The sequence below is a fragment of the Sardina pilchardus genome, chromosome 6 (assembly GCF_963854185.1).
Source record: "Sardina pilchardus chromosome 6, fSarPil1.1, whole genome shotgun sequence".
Classification (NCBI taxonomy): domain Eukaryota; kingdom Metazoa; phylum Chordata; class Actinopteri; order Clupeiformes; family Clupeidae; genus Sardina; species Sardina pilchardus.
The window spans coordinates 20,679,931-20,702,618 of record NC_084999.1 but is presented as its reverse complement, the minus strand read 5'-3'; the positions used below and the strand labels follow the sequence as shown (position 1 = coordinate 20,702,618).

At 42.0% G+C, this 22,688-nt stretch overlaps 2 protein-coding genes across 3 annotated transcripts; both read left to right on the top strand.

Moving 5' to 3' along the window:
• The first annotated feature begins 46 nt into the window (after nucleotides 1–46).
• Nucleotides 47–10,918, top strand: ddx61 (DEAD (Asp-Glu-Ala-Asp) box helicase 61). Its single transcript, XM_062538966.1, has 14 exons — nucleotides 47–203; nucleotides 4,040–5,129; nucleotides 5,228–5,291; nucleotides 5,459–5,563; nucleotides 6,086–6,215; nucleotides 7,143–7,289; nucleotides 7,647–7,741; nucleotides 7,854–7,976; nucleotides 8,097–8,225; nucleotides 8,384–8,500; nucleotides 8,741–8,804; nucleotides 8,892–8,993; nucleotides 9,129–9,351; nucleotides 9,659–10,918. The coding sequence occupies exons 2-13, from the start codon at nucleotides 4,942–4,944 to the stop codon at nucleotides 9,341–9,343; spliced, it is 1,479 nt and encodes a 492-aa protein (XP_062394950.1). The 5' UTR covers nucleotides 47–203; nucleotides 4,040–4,941; the 3' UTR covers nucleotides 9,344–9,351; nucleotides 9,659–10,918.
• A 564-nt stretch (nucleotides 10,919–11,482) lies between these two features.
• tomm40 (translocase of outer mitochondrial membrane 40 homolog (yeast)) lies at nucleotides 11,483–22,204 on the top strand. 2 transcript variants are annotated; one of them, XM_062538964.1, is made up of 10 exons: nucleotides 11,483–11,565; nucleotides 12,433–12,650; nucleotides 12,759–12,826; nucleotides 12,943–13,035; nucleotides 16,657–16,758; nucleotides 17,318–17,423; nucleotides 17,695–17,817; nucleotides 20,003–20,079; nucleotides 20,205–20,307; nucleotides 20,427–22,204. In XM_062538964.1, the coding sequence occupies exons 2-10, from the start codon at nucleotides 12,434–12,436 to the stop codon at nucleotides 20,564–20,566; spliced, it is 1,029 nt and encodes a 342-aa protein (XP_062394948.1). In that variant the 5' UTR covers nucleotides 11,483–11,565; nucleotide 12,433; the 3' UTR covers nucleotides 20,567–22,204. The 2 variants fall into 2 exon arrangements, with proteins under 2 accessions (XP_062394948.1, XP_062394949.1); XM_062538965.1 differs by lacking the exon at nucleotides 11,483–11,565 and adding an exon at nucleotides 11,597–11,665.
• The last annotated feature ends 484 nt before the right edge of the window (nucleotides 22,205–22,688 follow it).

Genomic DNA, 22,688 nt, shown 5'->3' with positions numbered 1-22,688 from the left:
TCGATGATTGGCTAGTTGTTGTACCTGCATAGTATTCTGGGAACTCGGAGTCGAGTCGAGTTGGAGATTGGAAAAAAGAGAAAGGACCGTGCGTCCATGTTGCGCAGAGACAAAAGAGAGTCGAGTGTGTGAACTTTACAGAGGAAAAAAGCAGAAAGACACATTTTCGATTATATATAAGAGGACTATCTTCGAGCCACGAGGTAGACTTGACCATTGAACTTTAAATAGATATCCAGGTGAAGGTCTTGTTGTGTTGTGACGTTAGCCAAGGTACCTTATGATTTGAATGAGCCGTTAGCCATTAGCAACACTGATAATAGTTATCCTCGTGGATAAATAGCTAAGGCAGATTTGCTATAAAATTGTTAACGTTAGCTGAACATAGCTTGCTAGCTATTGTTTATGATTTTCAACTCAAACTGACTGCTTTAATTCGACCGCGGGTTGTTACCATAAGATTAAAAAGGCTAACGTTAGCGTAATGTTAATATTATTCACTGTAATTGAATGTTAATGTTAACGTAATTTTAATATGATCTACTGTCATGCTAACGTCAATTCACATTGCTTGAATTTGTTATTCGATTGCATTGGTTAAAAGAGTGGTAAATAATGCTAGTAACGTGAATGTAGCTAGCTTTGCAGTTAGCCAAGTTTAATCTAGCAACTTGGTTTTTGTCGTTAACGTTAACTTGAAGAGCATTTTTGTGATGCGTAGCATTATCTCTAAGCGTTAGCAGCTAGCAGCTACACTTGAGGACATAACATCAGACCATATAGAATAGACAAGGTTGATGACTCCTGTATCTCTAAGTAAATATTAAACGTTAAGTGACTGTTTATTAAACTGGAATCCGTTAACGTTAAGGCTGTAAACGTTACCGAATTGGCTTAAGTTTTGCTATCGATAGCCGCTAGCTAAGTTCATTAACGTTAGCTTATCATGCTAAGTTTCCATAGGTTATTTAACACTTCCAACTTATTTAACATCTACGATATTTGAACATTCATCGTTGTCTATATGGATGTATTGGTTAGATTTTGTGACTTGCATTGTTTTATTCATGATCTCGCTTGTGTATTAAGAATTGGTTGGTCAATCCGCCATGCCAGTTAGTTAGGCCATCCTTAAAAATATTCTTGTTTGCCGTAACCCGACCGACCCTGTCAATATAGGGCCGACCCAAATATTTGTTTTTTTCCCTCTCTAGTCCGACCGACTTGCCGGTTGCAAATTGCGTTAAGACCGACCGATTTTTTTTCTTTTTTAATTAGTCCTATTTTTCTTCAAACACCCAATACAAATGCAATACAATAATATTATATTTTCTTAAGTATTGTGAATACAAATTGCCTACATACAAACGTAGGCTGCGTTCTTTCTTCCAAATAAAAACCTGTGGCGTCATATGTTTATGTTTGTCATGCGCTACAGGCTGCTTCCAGTCTCATTCACTGCCAGTGGTTCGCGCTTGACTGTTGCCTAATAGCTGCGGCTGTAGCCAAGAAATGTTCGCGGTCAACGTCAAAACTTATACTAGTTCGGGCACTATTATCCACCTGAAAACGCATTAAACACTTGAACATTTAGATGACTTGGCACGAAGTTATGTCCAGATATTTTCTCGGACCCATCCCTTCTCCCCATTCGTGTAACGGTGACCGTGTCAACAGACTTAAATGAGACCTTAGGTTTTGGTGGAAGAAACTCAAAAAATTGAGGACGTGCCAGCATTAAGTGGTTTCTTTTGGATTGAAACATTTAAGTGACCCGTTAAGGGATCGTTCTACTACAGGGTAGCAAGGACAGCTATTCTTCAAGTGGTTAAGAACTAGCTACTGGTGGAGAAAAGAAAGCAACGTAATGTCTCTGATTTGTAGGTTGCATTGACACGTCGTAGCGGTGGATGCAAGTAAACCGTATAATCTAGTTACCAGTAAAATCATTGAAATGATTTTTTTCATAATATATTTTCATATTATATATTTTTTGTTTACTTCTCTGACAGTAGGCTACAGCATATTTAAAGCTATAGCCTACATTTTAGTCAAGTCAAGTTTATTTGAATAGCACATTTTATACACAGGTCATTCAATGTGCTTTAGACACAAAGCAAATAGTAACAAACAAGAGCAGAGAAGGGCAATATAGTCAAAGAATAATTAAAAAGGTAAAGATCATTATAAAGCAAGAATTTAAGCAAGAGTGTTTGTGTGTTGTTACAACAAATTGGATCTAGTCATAGGTGTGCAGATAACATACGGTTAATGCACCCTCTATAAAGTATGCTGATTTTTGTTAAGTCACGTTCAGAAATATTACTACATTGCCAAAAGTATTGGGTCACCTGCCTTGACCCCCATATGAACTTCAGTCACATCCTATTCTTAATCCATAGGGCTTAATATGACATTGGTCCACCTTTTGCAGCTACAGTAGGCCTATAAGAGCTTCGACTCTTCTGGGAAGGCTTTCCAAGGTTTAGGAGTGTTTATTGGCATTTTTGACCATTCTTTCAGAAGCGCATTTGTGAAGTCATACACTGATGTTGGACGAGGAGACTGGCTCTCAGTCCCCTTTAATTCATCCCAACGGTGTTCTATTGGTTTGAGGTCAGGTGCAGGCCAGTCAAGTTCTTCCACACCAAACTCTGTCATCCATGTCTGTATGGACCTTGCTTGGTGCACGGGTACACAGTCATGCATATACCTTGTGGAAAGCCTTCCTAGAAGAGTTGAAGCTGTTATAGCTGCAAAGACTGGACCAACGTCATATTAAACCCTATGGATTAAGAATAGGATGTGACTGAAGTTCATATGGGGGTCAAGGCCGGTGACCCAATACTTTTGGCAATATAGTGTCGTGTGTGTGTGTGTATGTACATATATATATATATATATATATATAACATGCAAATGTTTTTAAATTCATACCAACAAAATCGCCGTGACCAAAAATTTACTTTTTTTTTTTACCTTGAATCTTGAAAAAAAAAATATTTGCCTACCTACCGACCCAATTATTTTTTGGGGGGGCTGTTACTGCAAACAAAGATATTTTTAAGGATGGCCCTAGCATAGCAAGTATTGGTGTTAGCTTGTTAAGATAACGTTAGCTTGTATCGTCGCTCTCGCTAACGTTAGCCACTAACCAAGAAAGCGATAGAGGGGTTCCAGCAGTTAGCAGAGACATGTGTTGGTCAGGACTTATTCGCTGTAATTTAAGAGTCAGTTTACTTTTTCTGCTTGTCAAAGGAAATGCGTCGTATGTTAACATTGAACGCTAAAGATTGGTCTGTAGTTGTTTATAGCCAGTTGCCTATCTTACGGTTTGTTGCTGAACGTGGATGGAAAGCTATTAACAAAGAACTTTAAAGTTGTGTTATTACCTAGCTATCCTTTAAGTAGATAAACAATCAATCTGTACTTCTTGGTTGTTGCCATTGTATTTAGGTCACCAAGTTAGGGGCAACGTTAATGTTATTATATTGGTTGGAGTAAGTCCCCTTGAGGGCTCTTAAGCATTTGGGGCCTACCTGCAACGTTGATAGCACCCTCTAGGGGGGCAACTAATCCGCAGATCACTATTGTAAATTGTGTATTTAAAAAGTAATTTCTCACTGTTTTCTTACATTTTATAGATCAAACCGCTGATATGTTAGTCAAGAAAAGTAATCCACACATTAGCCTAATCACCAATGAAATTAATTGGTAGTTGCAGCCCTTTAGTCAGAATTGAAAACTTAACTGTTTATCGGTCCCCCAAACAAAAGCAAAGCACTTTGTGGAGTTTATGGAGGAGCACTAAAGTGAGGAGTGAGCTACCTCTCTGGTGCGTTTTATTTGGTATTTGGTTTAAATATAATCTAAGTTGCTTTGGACAGAAGTGTCTGGTTAAAAAGATAAACAAACATGACCTCATTCAGCATCACTTATCCTTATTTTTGCAGTGCTCTTCAAAGATACAGGTACCCAATTGCTCTGTATGTTGTAACCTACCAATGATTAGAACTGTCTGCTATTCTGTCTCCCGTAGGTTTTGCAGCGGTTTTGAATCTTTTCAAGCTGTTTGCACATCACCTGAAGACTACAGATACAAGGAGTTTCAAGACTCAAAGCACAAACACGTTGAAGAGAAAACAAAACATTTTGGGGGGGAATCCCACCTTAAGTCAAGTTCTTTTTATATATTCCACACAGAACATACATATTTGAAAGAACTTTGAAATATTTGAAAGAACTTGAAGTAGCCAGCAGTATTTGGGGGAAAAAAGCAAAAAAAAAAAAAAACAAACAAACAAACAAAAAAACATTTTGACCCAAGTGAATTCCAAGGGCCATTTCTGAAAATAAGCCCCATTTGAATGTTAAGCAAAAGAGAGAAAAGATATTCAGAAAACAGCACTTGGCTCTTAAGACAGGACAAGCGGTACTACTTATTCAAGAGCCACAACAGAACTTTGAGCTTTCAACAAAATACTTTCATAAAAGTTCAGGGAAGTCCATTTGAAGCATAGATAAGGAGTCCTGAGTTAAGTTTGCTTTAGCAAGTATAAAACAGGACATGACCTCCAGAGCAATCACACTCGTATAGATTTTTATATTGCGAGTGAGGACATAATTATTTATTCATATAAATAATATTTTCTCTTCTTTAAGGAGAGCTGTCATATAGATGTATATGTAAACATATTTGTCATACGTCAGACACTCTTCTTTTCAAGAGTTTTCTGCGTACAAGTCTGTGTGAACTGTCAATCACACCAGGCCAAAACTCAAAGTTCTTTAAACAGCAGAACTGTTTACATCAAAGGGCATTTTTTTTCCAAAGTCTATCTGGAAAACAAATCTGTGAAAGTTTGAAAAAAAGAGAAAAAAAATACAAACGAAAAAGAAAACTACAAAAAAATTGAACTGTAAAGAGAAACTCTTGAAGCCATGGCTACTGCGAGAACAGAAAACCCAACCTCAGTCATGGGACTGGGCAAACCAAACGGGCAGCTCAGGGGACCACCCAAGCCTGCTGGACTTCAGCCTGGACCCATATCTGCTGCCAGACAACCAACCATGGCATCTATTGTGTCTCAGACTGGAAGCACCATACCCCAAACCAGTGATGGCATTCGGTAGGCATATAGTATATCTGCTCCATATACCACATATGACCATATTATCATGTCTATGAAAGTGTTGCTGAGTAAGCTAATTGGTGTTACATGCATAGGTTTGGCGATGACTGGAAGAAGTGCCTGCAGCTACCACCAAAAGACACCAGAATGAGAACCTCAGTGAGTTTCCTGTAAAAATCCACCTTCCTGTCTTTGGGTCCTGCGTATCCCATCTATCTATGATTATATGTGTTATCTTAATTCAGTCCTATGTAGTGTTGACCGGTTGTGTTCAGCCAAGCCTCTATTTAGACCACATACAGACTAACGTTCATATTCATCTGTAGGATGTGACCTCTACAAAGGGGAATGAGTTTGAAGACTACTGCCTAAAGCGTGAGCTACTGATGGGCATCTTTGAGATGGGCTGGGAAAAACCCTCTCCCATTCAGGTAGGCCAGCCTCACAAAACAATCTAAACCATGGGTCACCAAACTAACTGTACACTCACACCGTCGCCGACTTGAGCTTCCAAACTCGTAAGTCATTTATTTTGAATGGAAGCCGGCTTCTCTCAGCTGCCAGCAGCGGCAAATCCGTCGGGGTCGCGTTTTGGGCATCTTGAGCGACTTGAGAAAGTTGAGAGTGGTTCAACTTTATGGTAATGAGCTATGACACGGTTCAGCGACTAACGACGGCAATGAACATGATTGAAAATAAAATGCTACCACATCAGAGCGGCCAGAGCGGGCAAAGCGTCCAAAGCTTCCCACGGCGTCCTTGGCAGGGCGTCCAGAGCTTGACCGGCAAATATAACTTTGCTGCCTGGTCCATGAATTGATTCAGAATACAAAAATCAACTGACAAATGTAGCTAATGAATAAATTGGGATTGTCAGGAGACTACTGTATTTGGAGGATGTAGCCTTATTTGTGAGTGAAAGTCTGCTGAGCTTGTTGGCATGTTGCTTGCAGGAGGAGAGCATTCCTATTGCCCTGTCTGGCAGGGACATCCTGGCCCGGGCCAAGAACGGCACAGGCAAGAGTGGAGCCTACCTCATCCCCTTACTGGAGAGGATAGACCTCAAGAAGGACTACATCCAAGGTAAGGGGTTGAGTAACAGTTAGCTGTTTGCACACTGAGCATGGTCTGAACTGGGGTGCAGAATTGTTTACCACGGAAGAGGGCAAACGCACTGTTGACATTGCTTGTGTAAGTTTGAATACCTCTGGTGTCCTCATGCGGAAAATGTCATTGGGTTGCATTTTGTCAGTATAGGGCAGAGGTTTCCAACAGGTAGCTAGCGAACTATTAGTATCTCCCCACCTGTTTCTGAGTAGCTATTCAAAAGGTTCAATGAAAATGTTCATAGACCAGGTAACAGTCACTTGGTATACCTGTTAAACCTGGTAAACCAGTCTACAGAGAACGTAAAGGAGTTGAAAGGAGCAATAAAACACGCTCTAAGCTTATTCAACTGTTTTGAATGTACAAGTTTTGAAGGTAAATCGATTGATCAGATCACATTTTGTCTAGCAGAATTCCTGCCTATTTTGTGAAATTCCCAATTCAATTGTCGGACTGGAGGTGCCCTGCAATGGTCCCTCAAACTGCTTTTGTTAATGTATTTTGCCAGTATAACAGAAACAATGAAAATACTGCAAGACTGCATCCTCAGGCACCTGCAGTTTGCAGTCACACTTTTGAACTTTTGGCAGTCAATGTATATGATTGCACAGTTGATAAGATGCCAGATCATTGTGTTTAAAAAAAAAAATCTGCACCCATAAACCATTGGACTAAAATATGGCTGAATTTAAATGTATATGTTCCGTCCTAAAGGTGACATTTTATTTTACTACTTCGGCCTTACCATCAGAGTGCTGATCTCGATCACACTCTCATTCCCATGCAGGTGGGTGTGTGCGTGTGTGTGTGTGTGCGCGTGCGCATCTGTTTCACCTCTACTGGTTTCCCTGCTTTACCCTGAACTCCTCCTCTTCTGCTCTCTCCTGCTCTCTCTACCTGTAGCCATTGTGTTGGTGCCCACTCGTGAGCTGGCCCTGCAGGTCAGCCAGATCAGCATCCAGATCAGCAAGCACATGGGTGGGGTCAAGGTCATGGCCACCACAGGAGGCACCAACCTGAGGGATGACATCATGCGCCTGGATGAAACGGGTATTTGCCCTTTCCTTTCTCGAGTGAGGGAGTCGTGTGGAGTGCTCAAGTGGTCTAGACTCTGTTTTGAACTATCCCTTCTCGTGCCTATATTGAATTAACTTGTCTTAAAAAGTTGAACATCCACGCACATCCTTAGATCAGGATTTCTTTTATTATTTTTTTTTAAATAAGCCTTTATTGCTTGACAATAAATATCACTGGGAGCTACTGATGTGCAGACTACTTAATCTTTTTGTATTAACTTGTCTTACCATACTTTTTTGAATATTGCTGGTGTTAACTGGTGGCCATTGTGAAATGTTCATCTTTGGTCTAATTATACCCCTCTGCTTTGCTCCCTCTTGCCTTTTCCAGTCCACGTTATAATAGCCACTCCAGGCAGGATCCTGGACCTCATCAAAAAAGGTTTGGCCAAAGTGGACAGAGTTCAAATGTTGGTGATGGATGAGGTAAGAAACCAGGCCTTGTGTGACTTACACCCAACTCTTGGTGAGCAGTGCAAAACTTTGTACACAGGCCTATTTCTAATCACACTCGTCATGTCATTTGGGTTCTTTTTAGGCAGATAAACTTCTCTCTCAGGACTTTGTGACACTCATCGAGGACATCATTAGCTTTACGGCCAAGCATCGACAGATCCTACTCTACTCTGCCACCTTCCCCGTCACTGTGCAGAAGTTTATGGTGAGATGGTGTTGTTAACTCAGATTAAGTGTTGGCCTTCAAAAACTTTCGTCGCGGGAGTCAAAATGTAATTTTTGAAATAGATATTGTATTGAAAGGATGTCTTTTTTTTTTTACAAGGCAAAACATATGCAGAAGCCCTACGAGATCAACCTGATGGACGAGCTTACTTTGAAGGGCATTACCCAGTATTATGCCTATGTCACTGAAAGGCAGAAAGTCCACTGTCTGAACACGCTTTTCTCCAGGGTAGGTCATGTCTGCAAATGCAATTTCATAATTATTTGTTTCATGGGTTGTCAGAAAGAGGGAGAGAGCGAGTGTGTGTGTGTGTCTGCATGACAGCGTGTCAGCAATGGAAATGGTTTACATCAGTCCAATGAATGCGTTTCCTCATGTGTCTCCAGCTGCAGATCAATCAGTCCATCATCTTCTGCAACTCCACCCAGAGGGTGGAGCTCTTGGCCAAAAAGATCACCCAGCTGGGCTACTCCTGCTTTTACATCCACGCCAAGATGATGCAGGTGAATTTAGGACAACATACTATGCTGTAGCTTAGAATATGACTGAAAGAGTGTGTATATGCCTGCTGTGTAGTTAATGAGAAGTGGTGTGAAAGAAAGTCTGTGTGTGTGTTCGCACACCTGCCTGCCTGGCTAATGAGCAACAGCTGTTGTCCCGTTTGTTGATGATAATTGATTTAGTCTTTAACATGATGCTTTCCTTCCGATGTCTGACCAGCCTTGTTTGAATGTCCCTAACAGGAGTACAGAAACCGTGTGTTCCACGACTTCCGAAATGGGTTGTGCAGGAACTTGGTCTGCACAGGTAAGTATAATCACTAATGCACATGTCTGTTTTTTTAAGCTATTTTTCTATGCAAATTCTGACCGTCTTTGTGCCGTCCACACACAGACCTGTTCACCAGGGGAATTGATATCCAGGCTGTCAACGTAGTCATCAACTTTGACTTCCCCAAAAATGCAGAGACATACCTGCATCGCATTGGCAGATCAGGTGAGGATTCAAATTCTGCATCAACTCTTTGGCATCTGCAGATTGTGTTCTGCTGGGACAGCTAGCTGTAGCTGCTTTGCAAAGCCATCTCTCTCATCCTCTCCTTTTAACCACTTGCGCTGTCTCGCACTCTAGGCCGATATGGTCACTTGGGTCTGGCCATTAACCTAATCACGTCTGAGGACCGCTTCAACCTCAAAGGCATCGAGGACCAGCTGTCCACCGACATCAAGCCCATTCCAGGCTCCATTGACAAGAGCCTCTACGTGGCGGAGTTCCACTCCGTGGACCCAGACGCTGAGCAGGAGACGGATGCAGCGCGCAAAGCAGGGGACCCCAACGCGCATTAGGGTGACCGGTGAGTGGCGCCACATCTTGTGTCCATGGCATGCATTTATAGTCCGCATTCACTGCACTGGGTTCTGGGTTAGCAATTTGATCAGGGCCGAAAGAGCTTTCAAACAAGCTCTTGCTCCAGGATGCAGATTGCTTTCTGCTCGCCTTTGGCAGTGCAATTAGTTAATCCCTCTAAATCATGGCAGAGGGCATGGATTCATGCCAGTTTGGACCGTTTCAGTCCACGGTGGCGTGCCTCTAATTCACTTGAGCCTCTCATCCCTTCCTTCTGTTCCATTCTAACAGATTTGTATGTTATTGTTCTACAGGTGATTTCAAGGAGATGGCTGGCATATACGCTGAAGTGCACTGCACGGCAATGTCTGTTTTTTAGATTTGTGTCCTCCCAAAGCGGCTATTCTTTTGTTTTCCTTTTCTTAAAAACTTTGGCACAGAGTACTTTACTTTCTTAGTACATTGTGAATTCAGAAAAAAAAATCAGCCCAAGATTCACATGCAGCATCCTATGAATCAATGCTATTGTACCAGCACCAGTGATTTGTTTCAGTTTTAAAGTCACTCGTTTTCTCTCCAATTGATCGTGTCTGATACAGGTCACTGTTAAAAAATCAATACTCTCCGTATCAAACGTCTTCCACTTCAGTTTAACAAAAGCTGCACCTTTCTCTTGTCTGTGATTTAGTTTCTTCATTTTACCTGCTTTTTTCCCTTTCTATGTGGGAGTAAAGGTGCACATACAGATGTTCACTTAAGATTAAAGATTTGTGAGATCATTTAGGCCTTGACCAAACAATTGCTCCTATGAATGGTCTAGTTTTATAGTCCATCCGTCAAGGCGAAAATGTCAAGTTCAGCTGTGTAAATGATCTGAAGTTTACTCCCTAGAAAGAAATTTAGCGGGTATACTGTGTTGGATGAATGATGCAAAGCCACACAAAGTCATCTCCTCTGTCGCTTTAACACTATTTCTTGCTCTATCAATAATCACATGCAACACTCTTCTCTCTCAAGTGCCTTAATCAATAGTTCCACCTCTTCTCCCTACATCAGCCCTAAGCTAGTTGATTGAGTGATCCGAGACAAATGCCTGGATTAAGATTTAACACTTGTCTTTTTGCTTTTGAAAGTATACTATATTATAAAATGGTTGGAGCATTCTGTTTGGGAGAGGGGTGTAGGCTATGGGTAATTTCTTTGTCCCTGCCAAGCCTGGTAGTTGTAAGAAGCTTGTCATTTTGACAGAGGAGTGTGAGGTCTTAAAACGGGTGACTTTTGCTGACCAAATGAGCTGTTTTCAATTGTATGACTAATGGATGCCGAATGGAAAATGTGTTTGAATATAATTTTGATAGAAGCACAAAATGAAACCTGTTCATTCTCATCAGTGTGATTGTTTTTGGTTATTGCTTTGTGCCAAAGTGTAATAGTTCTGATGACATGTGAACCATTTTCCATGTGGAACACGACCCCTCTCTTAAAATGGACAGTGACCAGCTCCATGTACCAATGCCAGCCTGTAGCTCCTTCACCTAATGGAAAAAGAAATAAAAGTTCAGCGTATTTCCCTATTTTTTGTCTCTGGTCTCTTCCTTTTGTGTGCTTTCTTTAATTGGTGGTTTAGGGGACCTGAAACTTAAAGTGGTGTCTTACCACCAAACCACATACCATCAATACTCGATCAAGAACTGGTTACGAGCATTGAATATTCAGCTGTCTGAGATGCCACCTTGCTGAAGTTTGGAATTCAACTGGTGTTTTTTCTTGGATTTGTATCTAACACAATTAAGCCTATGAACAAGTTGTACGTATTTGCTTGTTAGACAAGGTTATTGTCGTTATATTGTCTTATGATGCACTGAAAGTCGGTAAACCTTGGCTGATATTCTGATGTGTGTGAGTGTTTACCTCTTCAGTCTGACAATACTGCATCAAAGGGCTTTGGCATGCCTCAAGTGGTCCTAGCCCAGGTGAAATCTGAATTGGAGCTCATAAGAGAAATACCCTTGAAGTTTGGAGGTGTGGTTGAATCTACTTAGTGAGATTGTCGCTGATGAGGAAACGTCACATTTGGGCCAATGATGGTGAGGTATGATTTTCTATCACCCAATGAGCAACCAAGATGCGAAAATAGGCGGGCTGATGTGACAACGCCATAGGTTGAATCGTTCAACCCACCGGTGTCCCTTGTAGCCTTATCTGGACTGCATTGCACAACGTGAGTACCACACAAGGTTCATTTTGTAGTTACTTGACATGTTTTCCACAGAACATATATTTTGGAGACGTGTACATTAGTTAGTATAAATTATAGGAATGTAAGTAGACTTTAACACAAATCCCTAAATTATAAGCTTGACTTCTCAGAATACCTGTGCACTCGCTAGCTAACTAGCTAGCCAGCTAATGAATTAGCTAGCGTATGCTGGTTAGCAGAAGAGCAACCTTCAGCACACAAACTACCTCGCCATGGCCAGCTAACGTTAGCTGCGTAATTCTTAAGCGCCCGTTACAGAAGGTGCTTGTTCAGATTTGTTGGGGGAATCGCCAGTAACGTTTTAGGAAACCAGTCCCTGTTAGCTAATCCCTTTGCAATGTTTTATCATCTAGCTAGCAAATGGGTTAAAAGCCTAAAGTGTACAGTTGTTACAACTGTTTACAGTTGCATAGGTGTTGGAGTAACGTTAATGTTAGCTGAGTGAAATAAGTAAGGTATACCCAGCTTGCTAGTGAATTAAGTAACGTTAAATAACTTTTACTCGCATGACAGCTGAAACACAGCTTGGGTGCTAATGTGGTCCGGGAGTTAAAGGGGTTGCAGATAAAATCTCACTGTGTTAAACATTTATGTCCTGTTTCATGTAACACCTTGTGTCATCACCAATAATGTAATGGTAAGTGTAGCGCTGGTAAATTGTTGTGAGAAATGAGGGGTGTTTTAGTTCTGTAATGTTAGCGCATTCCCCTACTACACTTTGCCTTTCTAGTTAGCAACATTGGGTCGCAATCTAACAAATCTAACAAAGTGTCTTTCTTGCTGTATTTACCCCCCCCTCCCCCCTCCCCCCTACTCGTTTGCCTGTAGTATGGGCAGTGTATTTGCTGCCACTTCCCCAAACCCACCGCCGCCTGCAGGTGGTGGTGGTCAGGGGGGCTCTGGCTTGGTAAATGTGCCCCCAGGATTCACCATGCCACCAGTGTCACCAGCTCCCCCAACCACTGGCACTGCGGCACAGGGAGATGAGGCAGAGAGTCCCCTTCCCAACCCAGGCACCTTTGAGGAGTGCCACCGAAAATGCAAAGGTAAGGCTGGCGGGCATATGTGGCTTTGACAGTTCCATGTAGTAAGCTCACTGTATGATACATGAGATTGTCCAATCTGTTTAATTTTTTAAACACATTTCGTTTCAGAGGTCTTCCCTCTTCAGATGGAAGGTGTGCGACTGGTCGTCAACAAAGGCCTGAGCAACCACTTCCAGGTCACTTTGAAGCATAGACACACTTTTTTACTCCTTGGGTGTGATCTTTCTTTAAAATCTAGTTTTAAAAAAAATCTGCCGTTGAGTTTAGCTGTTGTATTTCATGCACTTCACAGGTTAGTCACACAATCAATCTGAGCACTGTCGGAGATTCAGGCTATCGGTTTGGCTCCACCTATGTAGGCAGCAAGCAGACTGGTCCTGCGGAGGTAAGGCATTTATGCTTATGATTTATGTTCATTAACTTTGTAAAAAAACTGCATACAGTTCAATCTGTGCAACACAATATGGATATATTTAACGTTTAAGTTTTAAAACATTTTGCCCATCATATTAATGAAAGATTATGTAGGAGATTTAACTGAAGGTTCTATTAATTCTATCATACTGAACTACTGATGAATTGCTCACTTGAAACAGAATTAGATCCAGTCGCAAAAGTACTTTTGCTGCCACTTGCCTTTTTGTTCTCCAGGGATTGTATTCAGAGTTGGAGTTTTTGCATGGTACTTGGATGGTATATCTTATGCGTTGTGTAATGCTGGGTAATAACTGGCGATGAGGGTTGCAGATGAAGAGGCTTTATTTCTGTGGGTCAGGACAACAAATTAGGGGCGGGCAAAGGATCTCGTCAGCCTGCAGCAGTTAATTTCCGTGTCTGCTACACATACTATTAACAGTACAGAATATCTAAACATATCTAAAATTACAATCCAGTATGAAATATGATGTGTGTCAATAAAATAATACAAAATAAATTCCAAAAGGGAATAATGTGTCACAAAAACATGAGTGTGAATGTGTAAATGTGTGTAAGTACATAAGTACATAAGTAAATTACTTATTACTGTCTAGTTTAATCTAACTATGCTCTATAATGTGTCATACAGTGTGATAAAAATACATTTAAACAGGAGAATAGACTAACATTCATTTAGAGAGAGAATTCGGTATACCCACATACAAATACAAACACTACTTCACCTATTATCAATGGTAAACGCGCAAAACAGCGCTCATAAAAAGGTAGACACTCCACTCTTGTGGTCATAAAATGGTACTGCATGTAGAATGTTACCACAAAGATGTTGAGACGTTAAAGGGATAGTTCGGGTTTTAAGACACAAAGTTATATGGGTTCCCTGTCAGCAACGTTGTGCATCAGCACTGACTTACCCCCCGACAGCGTCCTGTGAGCCGAGATCCAGCCGGTTTTTGATCGTTTTTGATGCCGGACTATTTTCTTCGGCAAGTTTCTGGGGTCACGAAAGTAAAGTGTTTTTCTTCTCAAAACCATATGCGTTCAACAGAGTGATATATTTGCACCACAAAAACGTTGTCCAGCTGTCAGTAGCGCGCAGTGATAGGAATCGCGAAAAATAAGTAAGTGATAACGAGGTTTGAATTTTTCCTGGACAACGTTTTTGTGGTGCAAATATATCACTCTTTTGAACGCATATGGTTTTGAGAAGAAAAACACTTTACTTTCGTGACCCCAGAAACTTGCCGGACTACTTTCTTCAGCATCAAAAACCGGCTGGATCTCGGCTCACAGGACGCTGTCGCGGGGTAAGTCAGTGCTGATGCACAACGTTGCTGACGGGGAACCCATATAACTTCGTGTCTAGCCGTTAACCCGAACTATCCCTTTAACGGCTAGCATTTTGACTCGCGAATGCTAGCCATACTACCAGCGGAACATATAACATTCATGAAACACAAAATCAAAACAGCAAATACAATATAAATACAATTGATTACCTGTGGGTCAGGACAACAAATTAGGGGCGGGCAAAGGATCTCGTCAGCCTAAACAAAATAAATGTCACATTAAAAGTTGGTACTAACGTTATATTAGTGAACTTGAAGGTCAAACGAAAATATACACCAAATAAAAACCACGAGACAATATAAAAACGTCGCTGAAACGCGAGTTATGTGGGAGACATACATTAATAACAGTGACAACAGATATAGGCCATAAACAATATAGGGATAACACAATTTATAAAGACTTTTACGGCGGACCCTCTTTTGCCCTGCTTACCTGCAGCAGTTCATTTCCGTGTCTGCTGCAGAACACCCACAACGCCGCTACTGTGCAGAATTCTTATCAAAATAAGAGTCCTGACCCAATACGTTAGACCGGCACATCCGGGAACTTGACTCGCGACGAACGTTCCCGCCCCTTTTTGGGGGAAACAAACTACGTCTCCCATTAACTCCAATGCAAATTAGGCTCAATAAACGTAATTCGTACCGAAATCGTAGGGGTAAATGATAACAGAAAACACAACGAATCAATAGGACCACTCAATATATTACCACTTTGCCGGTCGTTGACCGTGAAAAATACGTTCAAAAGCTTAATTCAATCAAAGAAAAACATGTCCCTTCGGTCTCCCGAGTAGCCTGCTAGCAGTAGCAGTGGCCAGTGTCATACCCAGACATACTCTTATCTCATTGAATCTCCAGTTAAATAACTAAATTGTTTTCCTGTATTTTTGGCCTCTTATTTTAATTGTAATGTTGTGTAGTTGACTGACAGGCTTGGATGTAGAGTATGTTCGTTAGATAATTCCAACATATGATAATTTCTGTCGTAGCCGATAGCCTAGCTGCTAGTGTTAGCCAAGTGTTAGCCTAGATTTCCGTTTTCGTTGGTCTGATTTATTTTTGGTGTAGCCTAATGTTAGGGGTTCTTAGCTTTGTGGTTGGTACACCCAACCACACAGCAACTTATCGGCATGTCTGTCTACCGCGACCACTGATCTATAAATAATAAGTTATTCGTTATAGATCAGTGACCGTGAACAACACCCGTTCACTTTGGCTTGTTTCAGGCTTGTTCTGAGGGCTTATTTCCCCAAAAAAGGGGCGTGGCGCAGACAACCTGGCTCTGTGTGACGCGACGCCGGTCGAACGTATTGACCCTTCCAGAGCCACGCCCTAAAACCGCCACAGGCCAATCGTGGCTTAGCAACTCGTAACTAGGCAAGCAAGGCCTGGCAAGCTTTCGAGTTTTTGCCATGTTAACCTATGGAGACTGCATAGCCTGTGGGCCATTAAGGGCATTTCTTTGGATGTGTGGTGCCCCCAAACACGTGAAATCACGGTGAAATAACATGTTGAACTATAAAGACATGATATAGTTTGAAATACGTATTTTTCTAACTTTAAATTTTGCATATTGCGTGATATTTCCATAACCGCGAGATACGTTTCACGATGGCGGCAAAAAGTTCTTAACATTCAACGAGACGTAGGCTATGTATAGCCCGTCAGCAATTCTGTCTAAAATAATACCTAGTTGAAGTACCAATCATGTTATGTTGTCAAATATTGACGTTATGGAAGTATAGCTTAAAACGTTATGCTAGTTTTGTCCCCCGCCCGTTTCATTCGTAGGCCTACTAGCCTGGAGGAACCATCAAAAACAACGCGTACCTTCGACTTTTGCTTAAATAACTCATGAACGGTTTTGTTCAGAGCTGAAAATGCAACTGTAGTTGACAGAGGACAGATGTAGCTCGCTAGTGACCAAATATGAGCTTTCAGTGTGGTGCGATGTCTTTGTAAATTACATTTGTTTAAAAAATCCCGTGTCTCCTCCATTGTAATAGACGGGCAAGGTGCGAAAGTTTGACAGGCGTAGCAACAGTAACTATGGAGGGCGGGACTTCTGGAAGGGTCAATTAGGCAGGATTTAACATTGACTATGGAGCACTTTATTAACACCGTTACACTGGGAAGCATAATAATTTGTTCAGTATTTTGGAGAAAGATTCTAAAAAGATTCTGTGTTTGTGTACATATTTTTTGTCGTGCAGTCTTTCCCAGTTATGGTGGGGGACATGGACAACACCGGTAGCCTCAATGCTCAAGTTATCCACCAGCTGGCTGACAGAGTGCGCTCCAAAGTAGCCATGCAGGTATGTGCAGTTACCAACGTGGACAATGCACCCACTTCAAAAAGAGATTGCAATCTCGATGTGCTCGTTTCCCTGCTTAAATAAAGATAAAATTAAAGAAAAGGAATGTTTTGACCTAAGAACAACCTAGGGTCTGTTTAATGATGATAATAAATGTAAACTTTCATTTGGGAGCAAAATTACAGTTGGAGGATTTTACGATAACAGTCATGCAAAGAAGGATGATTTGCTGTTTGTTTTTATTTATTGGTTGGTTGTAGTAATTGTATATGAACACGGCATCACCTTAACAAAGTCTTGTAAATATTGGTCGGGTCTGTCCTTACGCAGTCTATTTTAGCTCCCATGTTCAGTCCATCCATGACATGACCTTATTTCCAAAAGTATGATGGGAACCAGCATTGGCATACTGGAAACAAGCCTACCCTCATTGTGGTTGCTTGGATTTTTCTTCTCCTGCTTAATCCCAAATCCTCACAGCAAATCACTTGTCAGGTAATCTGCGGCATGTGATAAGTCATGCACATGCACATTGTCTGGTGTTCCTTTCCCCCTTTAGACACAGCAGCACAAGTTTGTGAACTGGCAGTGTGACGCAGAGTACCGTGGGGATGACTTCACAGCGGCTGTAACCCTGGGCAACCCGGATGTTCTTGTTGGATCTGGTATTAAACCCGTCTCACGCCTTCCCTCAGGCTCACACCCCTCCCCATAAATGTCATCACCATGGCGTTTATGGAGCTTTTGGCATGTCATTTTCAAATGATCAGATTATCCCAGCAGCATTCTCTACATAGGTTATTCCCAAGTTATTATCATGTGTTTGGATGTCAGTGTACAGGATGTAGAGAATGGCATTGCCATGGGGTGTAATTCCTACAAAGGTGTAGTTAAATGAACTTCTAATTGATTGTGGTTTTCCATGACTCTTGCCAGGCATTGTGGTGGCACACTACCTCCAGTCGTTGAGCCCTGCTCTGGTGCTCGGCGGTGAGCTGGTCTACCACCGGAGACCTGGAGAGGAGGGCACAGTCACGTCGCTCGTGGGCCGTTACACCGGTAAGCACACACAGGCCTCGTGCCACATTGACAGGCAGCCATGGAAAACCTCATCATTCCGTAAGAAATTATTTAGATGCTTAGATTCCCAGCGGTAAAGGACATTTTAAACCAACTAGCGCAGTTCCCGTTCAAACATGCCATCCCTGTAGAAAACCCGTAGCCCATTTACATGCCAGAAGGTATTCCTGCTAAAAAAATAGGATGGCCCCAGCTGTGGCACGGATGGCTGCACCGTATGCCGGAGAGCCGGGTTCGATTCCCGCCCCGAGGTCCTTTCCGGATCCCACCCCTACTCTCTCCCGTTCACTATTTGTCATTCCTCACTGTCCTGTTGCATTAAAGACATAAAAAGCCCCAAAAATATATATTTAAAAATAAATAAAAATAGGATGCATCTTTCATCTTAATCAGTGCTGCCAAAACTCCGCTTATCCCCTCTCTCTCTCTCTCTCTCTCTCTGGTCCTGCGCTGTGCTGTGTGATAGGGAGTGGCTACGGTAGAGCGGAGAAAGCCAATATGCTTCTTTTACTAAAATGTATTCAACAATATATTTTGCATTACTTCTCCAAACACCGTCAAACTTGGCACTGCACTGCACAGTGCCAGTAGCAAGACAAACACAGTTTGAAATCCAGTGGACGATCGGTTCGACAGATATGCGGTTAACAGACAGGCAGACAGACGGACGTTCCTGCAATTTATAGATGGTTTGGGTTAAAGGAGAGCCTAGTGTCTTGCCCTGTGTTTGGACTCAATCCATGAATTGAGAGTGGTTGTTGTCCCTCCTTAATGCTTTCCACAGTATTTCCAACTGTAATACACTATATTATATATTAAAGAGACCCTATGCAACTTTTTCTTAGTCATAAAATCGCTTAGAAATCGTTGTTTTGCTTGACTGACCAGTTTGATCGAAAACAGTAATATTTCCTCCCGCCCCCATGTCCCTATCCGCTATTGCAACCTTGCAGTTTGTGCAGGAGGCGATCGCTCCTTGTTTACATTTGGAGGTCTGAGACTCGTAAGGAACAAAAAGAACCACGCTTGCTATTTATTTATATATATAGCCTATGTATAATTATACACGCTAAAGCTGTAGGGCAGGGGTCTTCAACCTTTTTCAGCTCAAGGACCCCTTGGCTGTGAGAGAGACTGAGCACGGACCCTCACACCTGGCCCACCTCAAATCCTGGACCGTCAGTCATGTGCCTGTTGTACATGCACGCACACGCGTGCGCACACACATTCTAAACAGAAGTCATTATTAAAAGGGGGGTAACTAGCCTACTGCTTTATACAACTCGTTTCTGATATTTCTTTGCATAGTGTTGCAGAAATTTGCCCTATAATAGAATTAATGTCAGAAGGGTTAACTAGGTGGATATATTCAGCTAAATTCAGGCAAAGCTTCATTAGCTCAAACTGATACAGACAGAAGCCTCTTCCTCTTGTGTAAATATAACATTGTCTTACAGAAGCAAACACAAACACATTATCGTTATCGTTTTATTGTGATGGTATGAAATCGCGGAGAGCGTTGGATGAATGAATTCGCGCAGAATGCCTTGATGCGCAAAGACCACAGACTCTCATAAAAAACAAAGCAACACATCACACAAATACCCCGCAAAGTTCAGGGTCCATCACTCCCGACATTAAGCAAACAAATGAAACAGTCAAAACGTAATTTATCTCCCGGAATGAAAAGAGCGAGTTTGCTTACGGTCAGATGCTGCTGAAAACGAAGCTATTTGACCAAAACGCACGGGGGAAAAGTGTTCCATAGGTTAGCAAAATGTTACACAGGGATCACATGATCACATGCATGATTCATGGGTAGCCTACAATGTGTTATTTAAAAACGAATATGAAGCGATTTTCTTTTGAACATTATGTTAACTATGACAAAGTCATTTTTCTGGAAGAGAAAAAAAAACGCTTCAGACCCTGCAGTAGCTCCGCGGACCCCCGGTTGAATACCCCTGCTGTAGGGGAAGCTCTGCAGAGAAATATGCAAGCATAGAACGGGCGAAACCGAAACCGGAGATGAAATCGCCAATCCTGCATAGTTTCTCTTTAATATATCTGCCATACAATATATTATAACTACACACCAGCAGTATGCGAGTTTCAATCCCAGTAGACAATGAAACCTTTGTCCTTTGACATTTCCCTCGCACAGGAAGTAATTATGTTGCCACACTGACATTGGGAGGTGCTGGAGCACATGCATCTTACTATCACAAAGCCAATGACCAGGTACGTCCCCTCTATCCATACCAATATGGTCATTTAGCATGTCTGCCTATATCTGCATTGTGTTTGTCTGAGCAGCTGTGTGTGTCTGATTACCCTGCTCCCTCTGTCACTGGCATGAATTACAGTTACAAGTCGGTGTGGAATTTGAAGCCAGCACACGGATGCAAGACACAAGTATGTCCTTTGGTTACCAGCTGGATATTCCCAAAGCTAACTTGCTCTTCAAAGGTACACATCCTCCTCCTATTTGCTTATTTCTTGCATCAAACATTGATTGTGTGGACTATGCTGACCTCTCTCACTGTTCTGCTTGTTCTTCTTCCCCCATCGTTCCCCTCTCCTGATAGGTTCGCTGGACAGTAATTGGATTGTGGGGGCCACTCTGGAGAAGAAGCTAATCCCTCTCCCACTCTCCCTCGCCCTGGGCGCCTTCCTGAACCACCGAAAGAACAAGTTCCAGTGTGGTTTCGGGGTCACCATCGGTTAAAGCCAACTCAGGGCAACCTCCACCTTCCAACCGACACCCCCACCTCCACCACTACCACCACGCGTCGCCCAGCAGGACCCTCGCTCCATAGCCAAGCCTGAGCTGGAGCCGAGAGGCGCAGGGACATGGATGAGACAGTGGCCATGGATGGGCATACGCACACACACACACACACACACACACACACACACACACACACACACGTACAAACACACACACACACACATTCACAGCAACACAGTATTTCACTCCATTCAAGTATCAGCTGTGCTGAGAACCTGTTAATGTGAAAACTAGAGTCTAGACACATGTATACCAAGCTCATAGACTCAGAGGTGAAGTTCAAGTGAAATTCTGATGTTGAAGAGGAACAACTTCAAGAGGTTAGACATAGTATTTATAAGCGTAGATTGTATAGAAAATCGACACATCACAACGAAAAAGGAATCTCGTTGTCTGAAATGTGACAAATGTAGTCTATGAAATGGTTGAAGTTTTTTGTGTGTGTGTGTGGCGCTGTCCATGCTGTGGTGCATTGAGATCCATCCCTGGCTCAGGCCATAGTCCTTTGCAAATTGATGCTTCATTTTGCCTCTCTGCAAACCACTAACTACAATCAATCTGATTTGTTATTGTTCCCTGGTGTTTGACCGTACGAACATTTTTTTTTTGAAAGGAGGAAATTTGAAAACTGTTGCTGTCCAAACATGTACAAGGGGAACTACTGCCCAAATTAGATTTTTTCTATATTTCACCAGATTGTGCACTCCACCCTGATGGTGGAGCTTTCATGAGCCAGTGTGGAGTGGTGACACGCCCTGTCCCTGTGCCTCGTGAAAAAACGACCGGGAAAAAGTCTAATACGTGGTTGACTCAGCTGCGATGTGATCAGCAAAAACACAAAGGGAGAGAACCAGTCCCGCCCGCTCCCACCTCCCTTCCACCCACATCTCCCTTCCCCTCAGGCCTGCAGGAGTCCCACGTCTCTCTGGGGGACTCCTGAGGCCAGGACTTTTATGCTGGCAGTCTCTCGACCAGATGTACATTTGTTTTTGTTTTGTGTGTATGCGTGTGTTTGTTTCGAAGCCGTCCGTTTAATACGGAATGAGATCCAATCGCCCAACAGTTTACACATAGACACAAAAACGAAATTAAATTGACATTCTGTGGATTGTTGTAGACGGGTAAAATAGTTGTGGGATGCATGATTGTGCAGGGGTTTTCTGTTAAGAATGGACCATTGAAAACCATGTTATCATTAATGTTTTTTTTGTTTGTTTTTGTTTTGTTTTGTTTTGTTTTTTTACTACTGAGTTTAACAATAAACCCTTGCGCAGTTGGATGAGATCACAGTTCAAATAGAGCTTTGAGGGCACGTGTTTGGCATGTTCATTGGTGATGTTAAAGCAACTTCCTTTTTTATATAATAAGGCTGGTGAAGGGAAAATATGACTTTTAATTAACCGTTTGTTTGTGAACGTGTGTGTGTGTGTGCGTGTGTTCGTGTGCATGCATGCGTGCGCGCGTGTGTGTGTGTTCTCAGTTAAAGCACTTTGTTTTACTGTAATGACAATACTGTAAAGCAAAGGCAGTTCTTTGTTCAGGAAAAGAAAACAATAAACAGTTTTGTGCTTTTAAGAGGAGGTTCAAGCTTGAAACTTGTTTTCAAATTGAAAATGATCCATTAATAAGAAATGTTTGAAACAAAATATCAGCATTAAGCTCTCACTTGAAGATAGATAGTGTGGAATGAGCCTTTGCCAATGAGAAGTCAACTGGAAGTGGCCATGTAGGACATGGTGCTAATAACCATGGACAGCAGGTGGCGCTACTTGTGTACAATATAGCAGACATTCTATCCGTGGTACTGAGGGAATCCCAAAGCTACATTCCGAACTAGGCAAGATGCATTATGACTAATAAGTATCTAAGATGAAAATACTGAGCAACATTAAGCATTGATGATAGACAAAATACACTACAAGTCAGAGATATTCGACTTTTGGCAGACATTTCAGAATGAATCTAAAATCCACCATAACCTTTACAGGTGAAAATGTGACCTCTTAAGTTTTGAACGTGCATGTCCAACAGTTCAATGTTTCAGTACTTTCTGTACTGA

Excerpts from the sequence above, each read along its gene's own strand:
- ddx61 (XM_062538966.1), top strand. The coding sequence starts at position 4,942 with ATGGCTACTGCGAGAACAGAAAACCCAACCTCAGTCATGGGACTGGGC. Across the intron at positions 5,564-6,085 it reads AAAAACCCTCTCCCATTCAG|GAGGAGAGCATTCCTATTGC; the intron begins GTAGGCCAGCCT and ends TGTTGCTTGCAG. Across the intron at positions 8,994-9,128 it reads GCATCGCATTGGCAGATCAG|GCCGATATGGTCACTTGGGT; the intron begins GTGAGGATTCAA and ends CTCGCACTCTAG.
- tomm40 (XM_062538964.1), top strand. The coding sequence starts at position 12,434 with ATGGGCAGTGTATTTGCTGCCACTTCCCCAAACCCACCGCCGCCTGCA. Across the intron at positions 17,818-20,002 it reads GCTCGTGGGCCGTTACACCG|GAAGTAATTATGTTGCCACA; the intron begins GTAAGCACACAC and ends TCCCTCGCACAG. Across the intron at positions 20,080-20,204 it reads ATCACAAAGCCAATGACCAG|TTACAAGTCGGTGTGGAATT; the intron begins GTACGTCCCCTC and ends CATGAATTACAG.